At 35.6% G+C, this 19,206-nt stretch overlaps 1 protein-coding gene across 7 annotated transcripts; it reads right to left on the bottom strand.

Annotated features, from left to right (window-relative positions):
- Positions 1 to 10,480: 10,480 nt before the first annotated feature.
- LOC112750187 (uncharacterized) lies at positions 10,481 to 18,737 on the bottom strand. 7 transcript variants are annotated; one of them, XM_072219023.1, is made up of 12 exons: positions 18,578 to 18,658; positions 18,133 to 18,382; positions 16,296 to 17,939; positions 15,355 to 15,432; positions 14,732 to 15,249; positions 13,956 to 14,492; positions 13,652 to 13,806; positions 12,311 to 12,507; positions 12,082 to 12,212; positions 11,607 to 11,926; positions 11,420 to 11,523; positions 10,481 to 11,006 (listed from the first exon to the last, which is right to left on the bottom strand). In XM_072219023.1, the coding sequence occupies exons 5-12, from the start codon at positions 15,194 to 15,196 to the stop codon at positions 10,936 to 10,938; spliced, it is 1,980 nt and encodes a 659-aa protein (XP_072075124.1). In that variant the 5' UTR covers positions 15,197 to 15,249; positions 15,355 to 15,432; positions 16,296 to 17,939; positions 18,133 to 18,382; positions 18,578 to 18,658; the 3' UTR covers positions 10,481 to 10,935. The 7 variants fall into 7 exon arrangements, with proteins under 7 accessions (XP_072075124.1, XP_025654565.3, XP_072075122.1 ...); XM_025798780.3 differs by lacking the exon at positions 16,296 to 17,939 and having other exon boundaries at positions 18,578 to 18,737; XM_072219021.1 differs by lacking the exon at positions 16,296 to 17,939 and having other exon boundaries at positions 14,732 to 15,205; positions 18,578 to 18,712.
- Between the last annotated feature and the right edge of the window lie 469 nt (positions 18,738 to 19,206).

Raw genomic sequence — 19,206 nt, 5'->3', positions numbered from 1 at the left:
TGAATAGAGTGTTTCGTCTGTTTCTAGATAAATTCGTCGTTGTCTTCATTGACGACATACTAATTTACTCCAAGACTGAGGAAGAGCATGCGGAACACTTGAGGACCGTGTTGCAGATTTTAAAGGAGAAGAAACTCTATGCGAAACTGTCTAAGTGTGAGTTCTGGAAGAGTGAGGTGAAGTTTTTGGGTTACGTGGTGAGTAAGAAGGGAATAGCCGTAGATCCAACTAAGGTAGAAGCTGTGATGGATTGGAAGCAACCAACCACAGTAACTGAGATAAGGAGTTTTCTGGGTTTAGCTGGCTACTATCGAAGGTTCATCAAAGGCTTTTCGCAATTAGCTTTGCCGTTGACAAAGTTAACTTGCAAAGACACTCCGTTTGTTTGGAATCCTGAGTGCGAGGAGAGCTTTCAGGCATTGAAGAAAAAGTTGACCACTGCACCTGTGTTAGTGTTACTTGAGCCGAACGAGCCTTTTAAGGTGTACTGTGATGCATCGTTAAAGGGCCTAGGGTGCGTGCTGATGCAGCATCATAATGTAGTGGCGTATGCCTCACGACAGTTGAGACCTCATGAAGTTAGTTACCCTACGCACGATTTGGAACTCGCTGCGGTTGTGTTTGCCTTGAAGGTGTGGAGACATTATCTCTATGGGGTTAAGTTCCAAGTCTTCTCCGATCACAAGAGCTTGAAATATCTCTTTGATCAGAAAGAGCTTAATATGAGGCAAAGGAGGTGGATGGAATTATTGAAGGACTACAACTTTGAGTTGAATTACCATCCGGGAAAGGCAAATGTAGTGGCGGATGCGTTAAGTCGGAAGTCGTTATATGCGGCTTGGATGATGCTTCAAGAGGAGAAATTGTTCAAGGGATTCGAGAGTCTAAAAATTGGTGTTCGAGAAGTATCTGGAACCTTGTGTTTGAGCCGATTAGAAATCTCAAGTGACTTTAAGTCCGAACTCCTAAAGGCTCATGAAAATGATGAAGCGTTATGGAAGGTGTTACCAGCTATCGAGCAAGGAAAACAGTGAAGAGTGTCGGAAGAAAAAGATGGGTTACGGAGATTCAAGGGTAGGATCATTGTGCCGGATGTTGGTACTTTGAGGCAAGATATCTTAAAGGAGGCACACAAAAGCGGATTCTCCATTCACCCGGGGAGTACTAAGATGTACCATATTTAAAGGCGATGTTTTGGTGGCCGGGTATGAAGAATGATGTGGCGGAATATGTTTCAAAGTGCTTAACTTGTCAAAAGGTAAAGATTGAACATCAAAGACCTTCCGGGATGTTGCAACCTTTAGAGGTTTCGCAATGGAAATGGGAAAGTATTGCAATGGACTTTGTGTCGGGATTGCCAAGGACTAGGACTGGTTTTGATGCTATCTGGGTGATTATGGACCGACTGACCAAGTCAGCTCACTTTTTGCCCATTCGGATGACTTACACCCTTGAGGATCTAGCTCGGTTATACATAAAGGAGATTGTAAGACTCCATGGTGTACCTGCTACTATAATCTCTGATAGAGATCCTCGTTTCACTTCGAGGTTCTGGGGTGCATTTCAGAAAGCTTTTGGAACCCGATTAAGCTTGAGTACAGCTTACCATCCTCAAACAGATGGTCAATCCGAGAGGACGATGCAAACACTAGAGAATATGTTGAGAGCTTGTGTTTTGGACCAACCGGCGAGTTGGAATCGGTATATGCCGTTAGTGGAGTTTGCATACAATAATAGTTACCATGCGAGCATCGGAATGGCTCCGTATGAGGCATTGTATGGGAGGAAATGTCAATCTCCGCTATGTTGGTATGAAGCTGGAGAGAAAGGCTTGTTGGGGCCAGAGATGATAGCTGAGACCACTGAACAAGTGAAGAAAATCCGAGATAGGATGCTTACGGCGCAGAGTCGCCAAAAGAGTTACGCCGATCAAAGGCGGAAGCCCTTGGAATTTAAGGAAGGAGATCATGTCTTCTTGAAGGTTACTCCGACCACAGGAGTAGGTAGGGCGATTAAAGCGAAGAAGTTGAATCCTCGATACATTAGTCCATTTCAGATCCTGGAGAGGATTGGACCGGTGGCATATCGGATGGCTCTACCACCTCATCTTTCGAACCTGCACGACGTATTTCACGTGTCGCAGCTTTGGAAGTACACTCCTGATGCTAGCCATGTGTTAGAACCTGAATCGGTTCAGTTAAGAGAAGATTTGACGCTTCCAGTGGCTCTAGTCAGAATTGATGATACTAGTATCAAACGGTTGCATAAAAAAGAGGTTTCATTAGTCAAAGTGGCATGGAGTCGAGGCGGTGTTGAGGAACACACTTGGGAACTTGAGTCGGAGATGCGTACGAATTATCCGCACTTATTCTCAGGTAATTTCATTTGAATTTTGTAGGCAAAATTCCCAATTAGGTGGGTAGAATGTAAGACCCGGTTAATTAACGGCTAATTAACCCATAAATGAGAATTTATTCTAGAAAGCCAAAAATGTTATTTTTATGGCTTAATATGGTAGAGGAGATTGAGACGAGAATTTCGGTACCAATTTTATAGAAATCGGACCAAGATTGGACCGAACGGGCCAAACCGGGCCAACCGGACCCAAAGTGGGCCCTTGGCCCAACTAAACTAAACCAAAACCCTAGTTTTCAGCACTTTCTCTCCTCACAACACACTCAAACACGCTGAAATGGTGGAGAGGAAGGGAAGAACACTCTCTCAACTTCTTTCTCTTACTTGATCTTCAAACCACCATAACTTTTGATCTAGAGCTCCGATTGCCGCACCGTTTGTGGCCACGCGTTCACCGCGGAGAGCTCTACAAAACTCATACAATTAATCTTGAGGTAAGCCACGTTTTACTGTTCAAAATTCCAGCCCTTGATTTCGAGTTTCATGAGCAAAAATATTGAGATTTTGGGTTCTTTGATGTTATAGGACCCAACTCTCTTGAAGGAGAAGGTTAATCTTGTCTCCTTGGACCTTGAGTGTGGTAAGATTCTCAACCCTAGTGTAATTTGTTGTTCTATGATGTTTGGGTATTGAGATGTTGTGTATGGATATGATGATTGTGGCTTAGGTGTATATGTGAATATTGGAGCTTGATTGGTGATTTTGGAAAGCTTGGGAGAGGGTTTTGTGTGATAAAATCTGTTCTTGGAGGTGTTGATACGTGGAGAGCTTGTGGACAAGTGGTTTAGAAGTGCTCTGGTTGAGCGTGGGAAATCGGCTAAGGTATGGTTTCGGTTTCCCGTATCTAATATGTAATGTGGTAGGAAATACTTAGGCTAGAGGCCCTAAGATAGGCATTGAATTGTTGGTGTTGTTGAATGGTTGAGATATATGATGTGTTCATATATGTGATTATGAATATTGATGCCTTGATTGTGTGATATATGAGAAATGCATGTTGTGATATATGCTTGATGGATGATTGAGGTTGAATTGATGGGTGGTACCATGTTGATGGTGAGTATGATGATGATTATGTATAATGATGGTTGATTGGGAATGGTATTATTGGAAATTGGGATGAGAAGGATGTATGACATGATATTGTGTTTGTCCTTTAGGCATTTGATTGAGAAGTGTTAGAATGGTTGGATGTGATTTTGGGAATTTTGGTAAAATGTCAATGTGTGAGTTGAGGATGGCTTGTTGTTGATTTTGGTACATTTTGATTGATTTCAAAAAAAAGGGATGAAATTGGCATGTTTTGATTGATTTTGAAAAGAGTTGAAAGTGGCTTGTTTTGAAAATGGCACTTTGTGGTTTTGTATGAAAACATGGTTTTTTGGGCATACTTTGATGGGACATAACTTGGACTACGAATCTCTGATTTGTGCCAAATCTATTTAGAAATGAAATTGGATCCGGGATGTCCATGCCGTTTGAAGAACGGGTGAAAAATGATTTAAAATGAGGAATTTATGTCCGTCGGAAGATTGGGGGTTGAATCTGTGAATTCTGCAGCTTTTAACTTAGAAAATTTTTAGTAGAATGACCCCTCGCGCGTAGGCGCACTTGGCGCGTACGCGCCATTCTTCGAGAAAGCATCATCCACACGTGCGCGTGGTGTGCGCGGGCGCGCCGATGCGCTGCATCGAATGCCCAGCCATTTTCCAGAGAGTTGTGCCAGAGTTGTGCCAGTTTTGTGCCTGGGGCACAATGTATTCGCGCGTATGCGTGGCTGACGCGTGCACGTCGTTTGGCTAATTTTCAACCCGCGCGTATGACGCTTGCGAGTCGATGAGTTTTAAGGCCATCCACGCGTGCGCGTGGAGTGCGCGTACGCGTGGCCCTGTTTTCATCCCAAAGTTGATTTTTGAGTTTTAAAAGCCAAATTTCATACTTCTAAGCCTCCGATCTCACCACTTATATCTTAAATCATTATGATATGCCTAGCATGAGAAAAAGGGCTAGTGAATGTGGTAACTTGCGAGTGAAGCAAGGGGAAAAATGAATGATCATTGATGATCAAAGATGATTATGTGAGATGCGGAAAATGGCGGTGGAAGTGCTTGTTATGCCATGGGCCGAAGGACCATAATTGTTAATGAATTGGCTGGTTATGGATTTAACCGTGAGCCGGATGGCTGGATTATGCCGTGTGACGGCGGAGCCATGTTTATGGCTAAGTATAAATGCATATATGCTGTTGAATGAATTGTGAATGTTTGCACTTCCACCATCGGAGATGAGGGTTTCCCTGGGTAGTAGCAGTGGCTAGCCACCACGTGCTCCAGGTTGAGACTCGAAGCTCTTTTGACCCTATGTCGTAAGTGTGGCCGGGCACTGTGAAAGCCCCGGATGAGCTCGCCCCCGTAAATATTCACCAGTGAGGGTGATGGATATGGATCATGATTATGATCAAGTTTATGATGAGTATAACTCGAGTTGGGGATGCACGACAGAGGGACAGTCCAATGGTTAGCTACCAGGACTTGTCGGGTTGGCTCTATAACCGACAGATGATATCATCAACCACTAGGGACAGGCATGCATCATAAGCATACTACATGAATTGTTTGAGATTGCCTATTTGACTGCATATTACTTGCTAATTGCCTAAATGCCTTATTTGTTCCTATTTGTAAATCTCTTGTCTGATATAACTGTGTTTGCTATATTATACTCCTGCTGGTGGTTGGGAGGTCTGAAGGAATTGGAAAGGGAAGTATTAGTTAGATTGAAGAATCTTTAGTCAGTTGCCACTTACGGTTTAGTTTGCTTATAAGCTTTGATATTATCTGGAGGAAGTCCTAGGATTGCCTTCGGTTTTCCTCTATTATTATGTATTATATATGTGAAAGCTGTTACCGTGCTTGGGACCTCTGGTTCTCACCCATGCAGATTTTGTGGTTTTCAGATGCAGGGCGTGAGGTTCCTCGCTCAGGCATGCTGGAGACTTCCGGATTAGCGAAGATCTTTGTTCTCGGGGCTCCGTTTTGGTTTATATATCTTGTTTAGATACTTTTATCTCCATTAAATAATACAAACTGTGATGACTCCTCTTCTAGGAGATTTTTGGAGAATAGGTTTCTGTATTTGTGTCCCTTTGGGTTTCCTTTGGGGTTTCCTTATTTTATTATATGTATATATTGCTATGCTTGGACCGGTTATCTTCGCAGCCGGATTTTGAGTCTTGATATTCCTGTTTTTGACACTCCTTTGTATATATATGATCTCGCGTTAGCTTATCCCTGTTCGTTACGTTATCGATCGGAGTGTTGCGCTTTCGAGTTACGGTTTTTTGTTTACCCCTTTTTCTACAAAGGCTCCTAGTTATAATAAACTATTCATACTACTAAACGTACTAAATTTTGGTTTTAGAGGTCGTAATACCTTGCCATCTCTGAATTATGACTTAAGCATAAGACTCTGTATGGTAGGGTGTTACAGAGAGGTCCTGGGGAGATTCCACAACATTATTCCATACAAATTTACATTTTCATATTCCATGAGCAACTAATCCTCCATTGTTAAGGTTAGGAGCTCTGTCTATTGTATGGATTGATAATATTATTTTACTATTTTAATTCATGTTTTGATTTATATTTCAATAATTGTTTTCGTTCTTTATTTTATGAATTTGGGTGGAACGGAAGTATGACCCATGTTCTATTTGAGTTCTTGTAAAACTTGGAAAAGCTCTTTACTTGAACAATAGCTTGAAAACATATTATCCTGGATTTTTAATTGTTTGGACTTAACGGGATACGTGACATATAATCCCCTTATTTTTGGACAATTAGGATTCTTGTGGCATATAAACTGGAATTTGATCATCACCCTCTAATTGGAATCAATTGACCAAGGAATTGGCAGTTGACGAATTTTAGAGGAGACTAGGAAGGTCTAAGAAATTACGGTCTAGTCACAAATAGTTTGCCATGAATTAAATCGTGCATGATTAAAATAGTTAATAAGAAAAGTCAATCAGGAAAATAGATAACTCTGAAGCCTTAACTATTTCCCCATATATATTTCACAGCTCATTTACTGCTTGTTTTAAGAAATTCTTAATTACTTTTTAGTGCTTTTGAACTTCCAAACGCTATTTTCTGTTTGTCTAACTAAGTCTATCAAATACCATTGTTGCTTAATCCATCAATCCTCGTGGGATCGACCCTTACTCACGCAAGGTATTACTTGGTACGACCCGGTGCACTTGCCAGTAAGTAAGTGTGGTTGTAAATGCCGCACCATTAGCCTAATTTTAGACCAAAATATTTAAAATTAGTGTTAAAATTTGTATTTTAAATATTTCTATTCTTCTAAACTATAAAATTTAATTTTTTAATTTTTTTAGATAATAATTAATTTATTGACTAATTATTTATTAATTTTACAAAGTTTATATACCACTGTCTCCATTTATTAATGAACATGTATCGAAAAACAAACGCTGCCTTAGATTTAGACAGTTAGACTTATGGGTAGGTGGTTATAACTGATAACATATCGCCATATGCTAAAGAATATAAATAGGAGTACAATAATATCAAAAAAATAATACCCAAAAAAAAATTGGAGTACAAAGGGAATATTCATGACAACCAACACTAGATTGATTAAGATATTGAGCTTGACTTTTAGGATTCACTTTGGTTCCTATCTATTTTCACAAAGAATTATCTTATTTTTTTTATTTTGGGACAATATAATTATTTTTGTGATGGGTTTTATTTCTATTTTGTGAAAGTTTTAAATTCTTGCAAATTCTTTTTAACAATATGATCAATTAGGACTACTACTACTACTACTACCTTCTTTAGCATCATCATCAATTCATCATCATCATCATCATCATCATCATCATCATTACTTATACCTCTATTATTTTTATTGTGTAACTATATTTTATTATCGTTGTTATCTCGTCTACTGTCATCATCACTAATACCAATATCAACATTAATGTTCTTTTTCATTTCTTGTTCGATGTTTTTTTTCTTTAAAAGGTATTTGTACTGTAATTACTTTTTTTTCTTGTGACATCATTTCTAGCAACAGTCTTGTTTTACTTAACCACTAGTGAAAGAATTTTTCAAAAATAAACTTATTAATAGTTTGTGAGATTTTAAAACCCCCACAAATTATAAATAAAGCCCAAAACTAATTTTCGTTACTATTTAACAAATTTTCTAATAGAGGGATCGTATTGTCTCAAAATAAAAAGGTCGAAGGCTAAATGTCCCTCTTTTTTAGACAGGGACCGCCTTGTCCTTCATGAAAATGGACAAGAACCGGGTTGAGTGTTTATTCTTTGACAGGAAGACTAAGATTGAGAGACAGAAACTGAATTAAATTTTTATATTGTGTTTGGTGTAAAATATATTAGACTGAGTTATATCTCAATATCATGTTTAGTTTAAAATCATTATAGAGACTGAGAGATAGATTTTGAGTTTGAAAAGTTAAATAAGAGTATTTTTAGAAAGAAATGTTATAAAATTTTTAGTCTCAATCTCTAAAAACTTCAGTCCCTTGTGTTTAACACTTTCTAAAGGTGAGATTAAAATTTTAGTTTTAGTCTCTTATCACAAAATACGATACTCAATTCCAGTGCTGCAATCTCAAATTCTTCCAAAAACTTAAGCTGATAGAAAGATGACCATATGAATAATTTCTTTTAGATTTAAACTCTAGATCTTTCGAACATAGAGATGTGATACTATGTCATGATATTATTTCTTCGAAAAATTTATGTTGATAAAAAAAATAACATAAATAATTACATCTCTAACTATCAACATACATGTATAATCATGTAGCATGAATAATTATGCTTATCCATATTGTTACGGATCCAACCCACGGATCCCGCATACCCGGTCACTTGGGAACTACCCGTTTCGGCCCAAAGGCCCAGAACCGGCCCTTCAAGAGCTCCCAACCAACTTTTGAATTCAAACACCTCTCTTATCTTAGCCAAACGAGATAAGATAAGATATTCACCATCAGCTATAAATAGAGGACCCAGGTCCCTCCAGGTATTCATTCATTCCTCACACCTTCTACCTCTTAGATCCATTCTGACTTGAGCGTCGGAGTGTCTTTGCAGGTACCACCCCCCATTGCTCCAGGCAAGTGATCCGGCATCTGCCTCAATCCGCAAGTTCTCGATCCATCTCTCAACCCGTACCAGAGACATCTTGTACACATATCATCTTGAGATATACATGTATATACAAACAAATCCTGCTATAATTGTGTTTACAATTACATAGCATCATTGATCATAGTTTGAGGCTTATCTAGGTGCTTCTACTTTATGATACATCGAATGCTCATATGTGATTTAATTTTCAACTAGGAAGCAACTATTTGAGTAATGATTAGAAACCCTAATTCATTCTCTAGTTATCAATCTTATACTTTAGTACAATTTTAAAAAATAAAAAATACAAAATAAATTCAAAATTGTATTTAAAAAATTAAGAACATAATTAAAAAAATGAATTAGAAGTTCTAATTTTTTTATCAATACTCCCAATATATACTCAAATAAATATTGGATGCAGTGGCATGAGTTTGACTTGTGTATAAGACCTAAATCACTAGAAATTAGATAGTTCTATGTATATTTTGGAATTTGGATCCTCATATGTTTGTTTTGATTGATGTAATGCTATTTTTTAAATTTTAATCCCTCACAACCCCCTCTTGGGACATGTGATGAGTTGCTGCTACTTATAAAAAAAAAACAAAAAAGCCTAAAGGGTATAAAGGTATGTAACATATTTTGAGAGAACTATCAATCCGGTCTTTGTTCATTTCTTAAAATGAGAACACAATCTCTTAAGATAAAAACGATTCATTTCGATTCTTATCTTCTACTTTAGTGATACAACGCGGTCTTTGTGAATGTTTCTCCATCAATCCTGATAAAAAAACGCTGACGTGTCAGGTTTAGAAATGGACAAGGACCTAATTATCTCAAAATTCAAATTGGTTAAAGATTTATTTGTCCTTATTCTTTAATAATATCTTTTTTAAATTATTTTTTATTAATTATATTAATATTTTTTTTTCAATAATTATTAAATATATCGTATAATAAGTGCAAATTAATTAATAAATTATTTAAATTTAAAAATATTATTTATTATGAAACTAAATAAATAATTCTCAATTATAATTTTTAAATATATAAATAATAAACATTAAAATACGGTTAATACACTAATAACAATAATCCTATGATATACTAGTAGTATTATGATCTAGATAATTTTCACAATAAAATGGAAACTAATGAACATATTATTTGATATATAGTAAAAAATTTTCTGAGTAATAACAAATTTAATTTTTTATCTCTTTAAACTAAATTAATAATTCTATTTGATATCTTTGCACTAAAATACACTATGAGTAAGCTACTAATACTAAATAAAATAAAACATAAAATATATATTCTGGAGACCATTTATAAACTCAACAAACTCAAAACATTAATAATATTATTATTCTATTAATAATACATATAGTCATAAGGTTACAAATCGATGAAGATTTATCAATATAAGAATAATATAAATTAATTAAAATTTTATGTATATTAAAATTCAATTAAATTTATATATATATTATTATATTAAATTCAATTAAATAGAGTTATTATTAATGTATTAACCGTATTTTAATGTTTATTATTTATATATTTAAAAATCATTTATTTAATTTCATAATAAATAATATTTTTAAATTTGAATAATTTAGTAATTAGTTTGTACGTATTATACTATCTATTCAATAATTTATTGGAAAAAGAATATTAATATAATGAATAAAAAAATAATTTTAAAAAAATATTGTTTAAAGAATAAAGACAAATAAACCTCTAACCAATTTAATTTTAGAGACAATTAAACCTCTGTCTATTTCTGAACCTAACATGTCAACCTATTCCGTTCAAAGTTGATATAAAAACACCCACAAAAACCGCATCGTATCACAAAAGTAGAGGACATGAACCAAAATGGATCATTTTTATCTTGAGTGACCGCATTGTCATTCTAAGAAATAGAGGCCAGATTGATAATTCACTCACATATTTACAAAAAAAATAAAAATACAAAAATACCATCTCTGTTTACATTTTTCCCCTTAAATAAAGGGCATGTAACACCTAGTAAGTATCTATTTAACCATGTGATTTACATTTTACAATACAAAGGAAAACTCTATATTTGGATAAATATACCCCAACACATTTCTTAACTGAATTTCTCTACCTATAAACACCTATTGTGACATTTAAGTTATAAGCGAAACTCTAAAATTCAGGAAAGTAATAAATCTGTTTTCTGCCATGAGAATAAGTTGCAAGGGCACTTCTAGAACTTAGGCAAGCAAATCATCCATATTTTGTTAATGAGCTTGATGAGAAAGGAAAAGGAAATGCAAACAGCCACAGGTCCCATTCTAACTAATCCCCTTCGGAATACTGGAAGTTGAATTTATCTTTAGAGCGCACCCAGGGGTATAAGTAATACCTATCACAACAAAATGTGAACATGTGAGAAACCGGAACCATATAATAAATGAGGAATAAAGAAGAATGTACAAAACAGAATGCATATAAAAAGAAGAAATACTTTTTTTGACAGGTAAATACCCAAAGGGATGATAGTGAAAACAAATTATTAGTTATATGAAATGGAGGAGATGGGGCGTGGGTGCTCTCGCAGAAGCATCTCGGAAGCCAACACAACCTTATGCATCACAAGAAATTGCTATGTTGTTACACATACGAGTGATACTTCGAAATCCATACAAGCATAGAAATAACAAGTCATAGACAAATAGTTCATCTTCCCATTTATTCTTATTGACCAAGTATTCCTCTAGATAGACGCTGCAACTAGTTAAGAAAAATACATATTAATAAAAGTAACACAATCTGTACCTTTTTCCTTAACATCAATTTGCAGAGAGTCAAGCGTAATTATGCCATCTGTCAATGGGAGTAGTTCAAGCCTGACAGTTGCTATAGATTGAGCTGGAATACACCTGATGCAACCGAAGCATAGCATTTAATCGAGTACTTTCAGTTTAAATAGTTAAAGAAACAAAAACGTGACATGATATGTTACCCGAGTGGAACTTTACTCTGCAACCATAGATGAGTACAACTCAGGCCAGAATTAGGAAGAACATCACTTGTAGAAACTGCCTTAGCTTCACTAGTAGAACTTTTTTCCCCATTTTCTTCAACAGTTGACGGCTGGGTGGCACCACTACTCCTTCCACTATTTACTCTTCCTAAAAAATCTGCGAAACCAATAAAAGGACTTCTTGGAGTCGTTGGAGAACTCAAGGAGACCAATGATGGGGGTAAACTAAAGGATGCAGGAGATAGCATTGTTAAAGTTAGATCTTCAGATGTTAAATTTGAAGCTTGCAGAGTTAGGATCTGATCAAAATGAAGCAATGAAGTTAAACTAATTGGCATTGCTAATAAAAGCATAAGATCAACTGTAACTAATATAAAAAAAAATCAAACTGAGCTAAATGATTTCCAATCCAAAGCTCTAGTTTGAGTTGGACAGTAGCTAAATAAACAATAACCTGCACAGGAAGTTGGCAGGTTGCACAAGGTCTTGGATATTGTCCTAACATCTCTGATGAAACAGAGATCATAATATCCTTAGAGGTGCATGGTCGCCAACTAGTTTGTTGCTTAAAGAACAACCTTGATGCTAGATTGTTTTAAAAAAAAAGAAAGAAAAAGAAAACAACTAATCAGCATGTTAAAAATCATAGAATAGGAAAAGGAGATCGGGCCAAAAGAACCTACCTGTATAATTGCACCGGTATGACACCACAATTGCATACTGATCATTAATCAAAGTAGGCTTTCTTCCATCCAGACTTAATTTTGATGTTCTATTTTGAAATTGTTTTGAAAATTGAGAACTTGTATCGTATTGAATATTGATACTCTTCTTCATAGAAGTTGCTGGTTTAACGACAAAAGAATGCTCTTCACCTCTCCTGTAAAAAAAAAAGAGACAAAAAACCTTCTAATAAGATGACGACTATTAGAGTTGATCACAGACACCAATCTTGAGTTAACCAACACGAAAAAATATAATCATGCACTTAAGTAAAGAAAATATTAGATAATCAAATAAAAGTCATGCCTAAAGTAACACAAGTTCATTACATCATTCATCCTATGAACTGAATATATTTTTTATCGAAAACAATGATACATATATTTTTCAGCAAGGTCATCTCAGTTATTTTATGCAATATTAATACACATCATTATTAACAAGTAAATCACACATGCAAAAAGACCAACTAGCCCTTATAGAAAGGAAGAGTTCACTCCTTCCTTCTCTTATCCTCTTTCCCATGCCATGATTATCTCAAATTTTGTTTTAAAATTAATGAAACAATTCAGTGAAGCCATGAAAAGTCATCTATTATATAGTTTGCTGCAACTGGAGGAAGAAAAATGAGATAAATATTCAACTCAAGCCTATCTACTATATATAACAGTGATTGAGGGTTTCAAGCACAAGATTTTTTTCCCCTAAAATACCCTTATTTATATATTAGCCATAAACATTTTGAAATTCTTAAGACTTGAACTCAAGACCATTTATTAAGAGAACAAAGTACTTACCATTTTGAATAACCCCATATTTGTTACTATTATACACAACAAAAGGGTGGACTAATATGCACAATATCCACTGTTAACAATACCAATTTCCTCTTAAAATTGAGTAGAAATAATATTTTAAAATGTTACTCCATATGCCTGAATATTGCTAGTGCAGAAGACTATATTTTAACCTTAAAAATGATGGGAGTAAAAACAAAGGTAAGCAAATCAATAAACAGTCTTTTCATATATATTATCCCATGCCTTGACATTGTCTATACTACATATGATATCCATAGATTTGTCTAGTTATATTTTACCACCCCTCCCCCCCCCCCCCTTTTCCTTTTTCTCTCCCCTTCTGTTTCTTTTGCAGATAATTTTTCTATTTTTTCACGAGGGTGGTGTCCCTCAGCACAAGAATATGAAACTAAAATGCCAAATTTGCAGCCTAGCATGATATCAAATAAGTAACAACAGAAAGTTGGAAAAAATAATAAGATATTCATTCCAGATAACAACCTAAGGGTTAGATTTGGTAAAGAATGGTCATTTCCAGCTTCAACACATGAAATCAGTAATGATGGCATTGGTCCATTTCTTGTTGTCTCCTCCAAAACAATAGATATTGTATCTATAAATATCACAATATCAGGAACATTTGAAGGAGCGACATTCTGGAGACAACTTAAGAAAAATTAGTCAAGGCAGAACTGAAAATATATGTGGTAGTAAAAGACCAAAAAGAGAAGCATGAGAATATAATATGCAGAGGACAAGAAATAGAAAGTCAAATAATTTGATCCAATGAAATCCTAGTTCAAACCTTCATCTGAACACAAAGAAGATCCTCTGAGTTGCAGTCAGCAGCAAAAGAGTGAATCTCCAAAGGTTGTACTATCTCAAGTTTTCTTCTCCATCTTCTTCCTGGAGTATGGAGGCCTTCTAATCCACAACAGACAGAAAATCTTTCTTGCTCCAAAGAGACTCCTCGAAAAGATAGTAGTCCTTCCAATGCAAATTTTCTCCTCAAGTAACTGTTAGATAGGATTTGATCCCTGTTCTCAAGGAAGTTTGACATAGAACTAACTGCTTTTAAATAACCAGACGGACTGCTCATACTTTGGGGTAACGATGACATGGAGTAACGTCTTAAATTAGGAGGAGATTGCAGGCGAGGTGAAAGATTGTTATCCAATGGAAGCATCCAATTTAACAATTCAGCACATGGATCCTCATTTGTATGTTCTACCTCGAAGTGGTCATCGGTAGGCAGTTTTCTCTCTGGACACTTTTCAAATTGGAGAACTTCAATACAAGGATCTTTAAGAGAGTCTACACCAACATTCATCTGTAAAAGAATCTGCATCCTTCCATACAAGAACATTAAATTAGATTAGGCAAAGGATTGAAAAAAGGGAAGGTTAGACAATTAAAGGGGAAGAAGCCAGAAAATCTTACAAGACTCGGACACAAATTTAACAGAAAATATTACTTTATTTGCATTGAAATTTAAATATACAAACAAAACATCCTTGTCTCTCTGTAAATTTCAGATAAACTAAATGCATCTTCATAGTTTCCAAAGTTTATAGCACATACCACGATGTCTCCATTAGGAAGAGCAGAACACTTAACAGAATCTCTCACCAATCCTCCAGAAGTGGTGGCATTAAAATTTCCTCTATCAATAACCACTCCAGTAGAAGACAATGTAGGCTCTTCAATTTGGATATTTAAAGCCTTTAGGCCATTTGCATCAGAAGGGTTAAAAAAATTTATTGCACTGCCTCTTTTGGACCACAAGGGTTCATCAAATTCTGAAATCCTCACAAAGAAGCGTGAATTCTCAAATTTTTGTAACAACAATTCAGTTCGTCTTTTCTGTGCCTCCATCCTACAAAGGGATTCACCATCAATAAAATCTTCCAGATGCTCTTCAACACTGGTACTTAATTGCCCTTCTCTAGATATTAAATTGTTTCTGTTTTTACTGTTTTCATTTTCTCTCTCAGGGCTTTGACCTACGCCATTCTTACTCATCGCTGTAGCAACTGGAGTAATCATGTCCGTATCCTGCTTAGATGCAGACAAGCATGCCAAGATATAAACTTGTTCACCTGAATTACATGCTTATATTAGGTCTGCTAAACTTTTTGTGGAAGCCAGCTGACCAATTAAATATATCCCAAAATCAAGATTTATATTAAAAAATAGTCTATTACCAGGAAAAAGAAATGAACGGTCAAGTGAGCACAGGGACTGTATATCTGGCACGTGATTCCAGTTTTCAGGAAGTTCCTCTACCAAAAAGATAACAAATTAACAGTTAGATTTATAGTGTTTTATATGAAGAGCAATCTCACCCATAACATCACATGGCAGAGAGGAAATACTTAAAAGAAATAGATTTGTCTAACTCTATCATTTGCTAAAAAAAAGCATGTTATGACCATAATTTAAGTCATGTATAAGCTTAAACAAAATTAACAACTTGTGCTAGGACTAGAAGAGAAGAAGATGACGATGTCCTCATACATAAATTTTTAGCTATATTACAATTCCATGCTGATATCCTCTCTAGAGCACTTGCTATACTTTACAATCACTATAATGCAACTTTTAAGAATGCATCTATAGTAAGTTCGCCTATTATTATAATAACATATAAAACCAATTTCTCCCATTTCATGCAAACAATGACAAATGCTAGTTACTTTCTCCCTGTTCAAGAGTGTCAAGCTATTAAGAAAAGGCATCGCTATCCAGAACCAGATATTCGTCCTCAAGCAAACATCACAATTCATTAGATCACACATCATGCTTCGTAAAGGGAAGATCTTATAGCTTTACTTCAGTAAATAGGCAAAGATTCCAGAAGAAAATTTGATAGCACAACCTAATGCCCTCAACCATGATAGAACTACCGGATTCTTGGAAATTTAGATGATATAAGGTTCTAAGTCTTTTAGGATATGAAACATTCTGCTTTCAATATTTTTAAAGCAAAACCCTTTTTTTTTCTTTTGAGAAAGAAAAAGAACTCAACACAACAAGGTGGAGCATTATCAACAAGCAACCTACACAAATCCATAATCCAAGAGAAAGAACAGACCTCTTAAAAACCACTAAACTGCCAAAAATAAATAAATAAATAACGAATTACATAAAGCAGTAAACTCCAATGTCATCTCCAGCATTGCCACAAAAAGCAATGGAGTCAATTGCTAATGACTGCATCAACCCCTGTCAATGTATTCTGGAATATTTTCTCATTCCTAATCGACTATTTAGATAACAGAAAAGAAACCTATTAGCTTCCGGATCTCTATCCTCATGAACACAGCTATCCAACTCTCAAAGTGCTCTTTCATAATACTCTGAAAGGTCTAGGTTCGTCTGAATTGCTGGAGCCAAGCACACACAAAATACTCAACAGTTTCAAAATGTTTCCTGCATAGCACATTCAGCATAGCACATATTCATTTATTCCTACTATCAGGAACACCTAGTCTAGCTAGTTGGTCCTTAGTGTTGACTCAATCAACTAGCACAAACCAAACAAATAATTCTACCCAGGGAGGTACCAGTCCCTTTTAGACGACTTTGGTAAAGCTATAGCTCGCCACTTCTTCTGTCAACTTTGCAGCCTGCAACAATTGCACAAAGGAGTTAGTCGAAGATAAACCTTTTCACTGTCAAATTTTCACACCACTTTGTCCTCCCTCTCTATCACCAAACAAATTGATTGCAAACCCCATGTAGTTGGTTTAACAATTCAAACTCCCATTGGGGAACTTTCCTCTGTCGTTGAAAGCTCCATATTCAATCCAACCCATTCCAAAACCCGCACTTCCCAATGGTAAATTCTTGTTAGTTTAACACCAAGAAGAGTTTTTGAAACGAGACTTTCAATTTTCCATATTATAACCATGAATCCTCCCAAAACCTTGTTCTTCTCCCATCCCGTACATCCATGGCTAAACCATTAACTATTTTATCTTGCATATGTTGTTCCTTTATTCCAAAGAGGATAATCTTCTTTAGAAAATCTCCACCACCATTTGAACAAGGTTGTATTGTGAATTACTGCATCCCCAACTCCAAGCCCTCCTAACTTCTTCGGCACTATAACAATTCCCATTTAACTAACGCCATTCCTAGCATCCCATCTTCTTTACCCCAAAAGAACCTCCTTTGCACTATAATGAGTTTCTAGTAACAGTTTGCCATCTTATACAGTGTAAGATAATAGACAGGCAAACTATTGATACAAACTTAATGAGCACCAGCAAACCTACTTTACTCAGTACCTTGGCCTTTCAAAGACTCAGCTTAGCTTCTCCTCTACCTTATCAATAACTGGTTTTCATGTTTTCACTAGCCTCGGGTTTGCACCAAGTTATATTCTCAACTACTTCACTGGTAGCTATGCTGACTTACAACCAAGAAGGTCACACATCTATTGCACCCATTCCCAGTCAGTTTATCGGGGTCAAGCTTGACTTGTTAAAGTTGATACTCAACCCAGAAGTGATCTCAAAGCACCATATTAGCCTCTTGTAGCTTCTTATTGTCTCTTCATCTTGCGGACAAAACAGAATAGTATCATCCGCAAACTGCTGATGAGACAGCTCTGCACCATCCCTGCCTATTAATGGTGGAGAAATGCAACCGTTTTTCACTTCCTCAGCTATCATCCGGTTCAGGACATTCACCCCCAAAACAAAGGAACGGCGGGATCAAGTCACATTGTTGCAACCCCCTCTCCATCACAAATGGCTTCGATGGGGCCATTGAGCAGTAATTTCTGCATTTTAGCAAACTTTATATGCTATAACTATAGCATCTTCTACACTTAGCAAGAATTTCACCTACTCCATTCAACATAATCATATTCATATCTTAAACTATGAGGAATTAAATAGGAAGAACCAAGCAGCCAAAAATAAAGAAGTAATTTGTTAAGGTGATGATATTATAAACATTATTATTACACATACTGAATGGAATAGTGATGAACCCTTCTTCTGCAGAAACATCAAGGTGCTTATTTGGTAAGCTTGAAACAAGACCAGCGATGGTGGCATCATCGCTATGGCGCACGTGCGAATCCTGAGACGCCAGCTTCTCTAGATTAGACCCAGACGCAGACCTAGGGGGCGGAAGCGGTGTTCGTTCCGAGTATGAACTCGACGAAGACCGCATCAAAAAATTCATGGTGCCACAAAAATAAAGGAGAACGACGCAATTCTGCAAATTCAAAAGGATACGTTTCAGTGAAATGCCATATTGAAATTGCAGTTCCTGATTCTAGAAGTTTCTTTTGTGGAAAACGAAGAGAGAGAGTAGAATTGGAAACGAATTGGAATCAAAAAGCAAAGTGAATGTAAAAATAAGCCTTTTTTTTACAGCAATAATAATAAATTAAACCAAGAAAAAGGTTACCTGTGATGTAAAGATGGAGAACGTAATGTAAGTTTGAAGGTGCAGTTGCGAGTTGGATTGGATCATACAAAGCTCTATCACAATCTCATCTTTCCCACACTCATACAATATTTGCAAATAAATCCTTTTTTTTTTAACTTCTAATTTTAGCAGTTACGTACTTTGGTGTCAAGTTCTTCAGTTTATCTATTTTTTTTTTAAAAAAAAAAAATTTAACTTCAGGTGATTGCTAATTGGACTGATTTTTTTTTCAATATGAAAAAATATTTGGTAAAACACGTTAAAATGAATCTGTAGGAAATAATAGTATTGATATGGTATCAGAGCAAAATGCAGGTTAAATTTTGTGCATAATATCATTTTTTTTTAATTTTTGTTATCTATGAAACATAGTTTACTATTTGTATTTTATAATATTTTTTAGTTTTCTTATCCGTGTAAAACGTAAGTTATGATTTGCTTTTTATAATATTTTTTATTTTCCCAAAAACGTAGCCTATGATTTGCTCTTTTTTATTGTTTACTTGTAAAATGCATGTTGCATTTTGTATTTATTTTTAAAAAAATTAAACGTAAATTTTGATTTTAAAAATGTAAGCGGTATTTTATTCCGAGAGTTTTGTATATAA

Source organism: Arachis hypogaea, chromosome 15 (assembly GCF_003086295.3).
Source record: "Arachis hypogaea cultivar Tifrunner chromosome 15, arahy.Tifrunner.gnm2.J5K5, whole genome shotgun sequence".
Lineage (NCBI taxonomy): Eukaryota > Viridiplantae > Streptophyta > Magnoliopsida > Fabales > Fabaceae > Arachis > Arachis hypogaea.
This window is presented reverse-complemented; position numbering and strand designations above follow the sequence as displayed.

Bases quoted from the DNA above. Each gene is read 5' to 3' on its own strand.
- LOC112750187 (XM_025798780.3), bottom strand. From the start codon at position 18,643: ATGATCCAATCCAACTCGCAACTGCACCTTCAAACTTACATTACGTTC. The intron at 18,383-18,577 runs GTAACCTTTTTC...TTGAATTTGCAG, and splicing joins TCTCCATCTTTACATCACAG to AATTGCGTCGTTCTCCTTTA. The intron at 13,807-13,955 runs GTTTGAACTAGG...AGTTGTCTCCAG, and splicing joins TTCTTTGTGTTCAGATGAAG to AATGTCGCTCCTTCAAATGT.